This window comes from Egretta garzetta, unplaced genomic scaffold (genome assembly GCF_000687185.1).
Source record: "Egretta garzetta isolate BGI_Z169 unplaced genomic scaffold, ASM68718v1 scaffold330, whole genome shotgun sequence".
Taxonomy (NCBI): Eukaryota; Metazoa; Chordata; class Aves; order Pelecaniformes; family Ardeidae; genus Egretta; species Egretta garzetta.
This window is the reverse complement of record NW_009258275.1, coordinates 357384-358260: the sequence shown is the minus strand read 5'-3', so window position 1 is coordinate 358260 and position 877 is coordinate 357384. Positions and strand designations below refer to the sequence as shown.

General features: G+C 67.6%; 1 protein-coding gene across 1 annotated transcript in view; it reads right to left on the bottom strand.

Annotated features, from left to right (window-relative positions):
* LOC118452001 (mucin-2-like) overlaps positions 1–641 on the bottom strand; it is a 10109-nt gene extending 9468 nt beyond the window's left edge. Inside the window, exon 1 of the mRNA XM_035891640.1 lies at positions 5–641. Within this exon, the coding sequence (XP_035747533.1) occupies positions 5–571 (567 nt within the window). The 5' untranslated portion in view covers positions 572–641. The remainder of the gene's footprint in view (positions 1–4) is intronic.
* Between the last annotated feature and the right edge of the window lie 236 nt (positions 642–877).

Genomic DNA, 877 nt, shown 5'->3' with positions numbered 1-877 from the left:
GCGCCCGCCGCCAGAGCAGGGTGCCCAGCACCCCTGTGCACACCATGAAGGTGGCGGCCACCAGGGCCAGCAGTAGGATGCCCAGCAGGCACTTGCCCATCATGCTGCTGGGGTCCCAGGGGAGCGGCACCGCAGTCCCCCCGGGGTTCGTGTCCCAAGGGGCCGAATGAGTCGGGTTGGGGGGGGCTCCGGCTTTCTTTACTTTCTTGTAACCTGTGGTGGTGGGGCCGTGGGCTGGGGGGGTTGCTGAGTGTGGCCCCACGGAGGAGCTGCTGTCCGTGCCACCGGCCACTGTCCCCTCCTTGCCCGGTGATGTGAGCCGGCTGGGGATGGTGCTGATGCTCTTTTGAGGTGCTGCCGGTGTGCCGGGCTCCGTCGGCAGCGTAGTGCCCACCAGCAGGTCGGGATCGGGGGAATCGGTCTCATCCAGGGAATTGGCTGTGGTCGGCACCGCGAGTGCCCGGTGCAGGCTGGCGTTGGTACCGGGTGCTGGTGATGGTGCAGAGCTCAGCAGCAGGTCGGGATCGGGGGGATCGGTCTCATCCAGGGGATCGGCTGTGGTCTTCACCATGAGTGCCTGGTGCAGGCTGGCATCGGTGCTGGGCGCTGGCGATGGTGCAGAGCTCAGCAGCAGAGGGCTGCCCCGGCTCCGGCGGCGGCACGGCCCTGCATGCCCACAGGGTGCTCAGCACCAGCATCACCAGCATGGTCCCGCCCAGCGCCATGGGACCTGTGTGGGGATCAGAGGGAGTGGATGAAACCAGGGCCCTGCTCCCCGCGGGAGGATGCTGAGCTCCAGCGCTCAGGCTGGGAATGGCCCCAAGGAGGGATCGCACGTGAAAGAAGCATCCTCATCCTCCTCCCCTCCCAGAGAGGG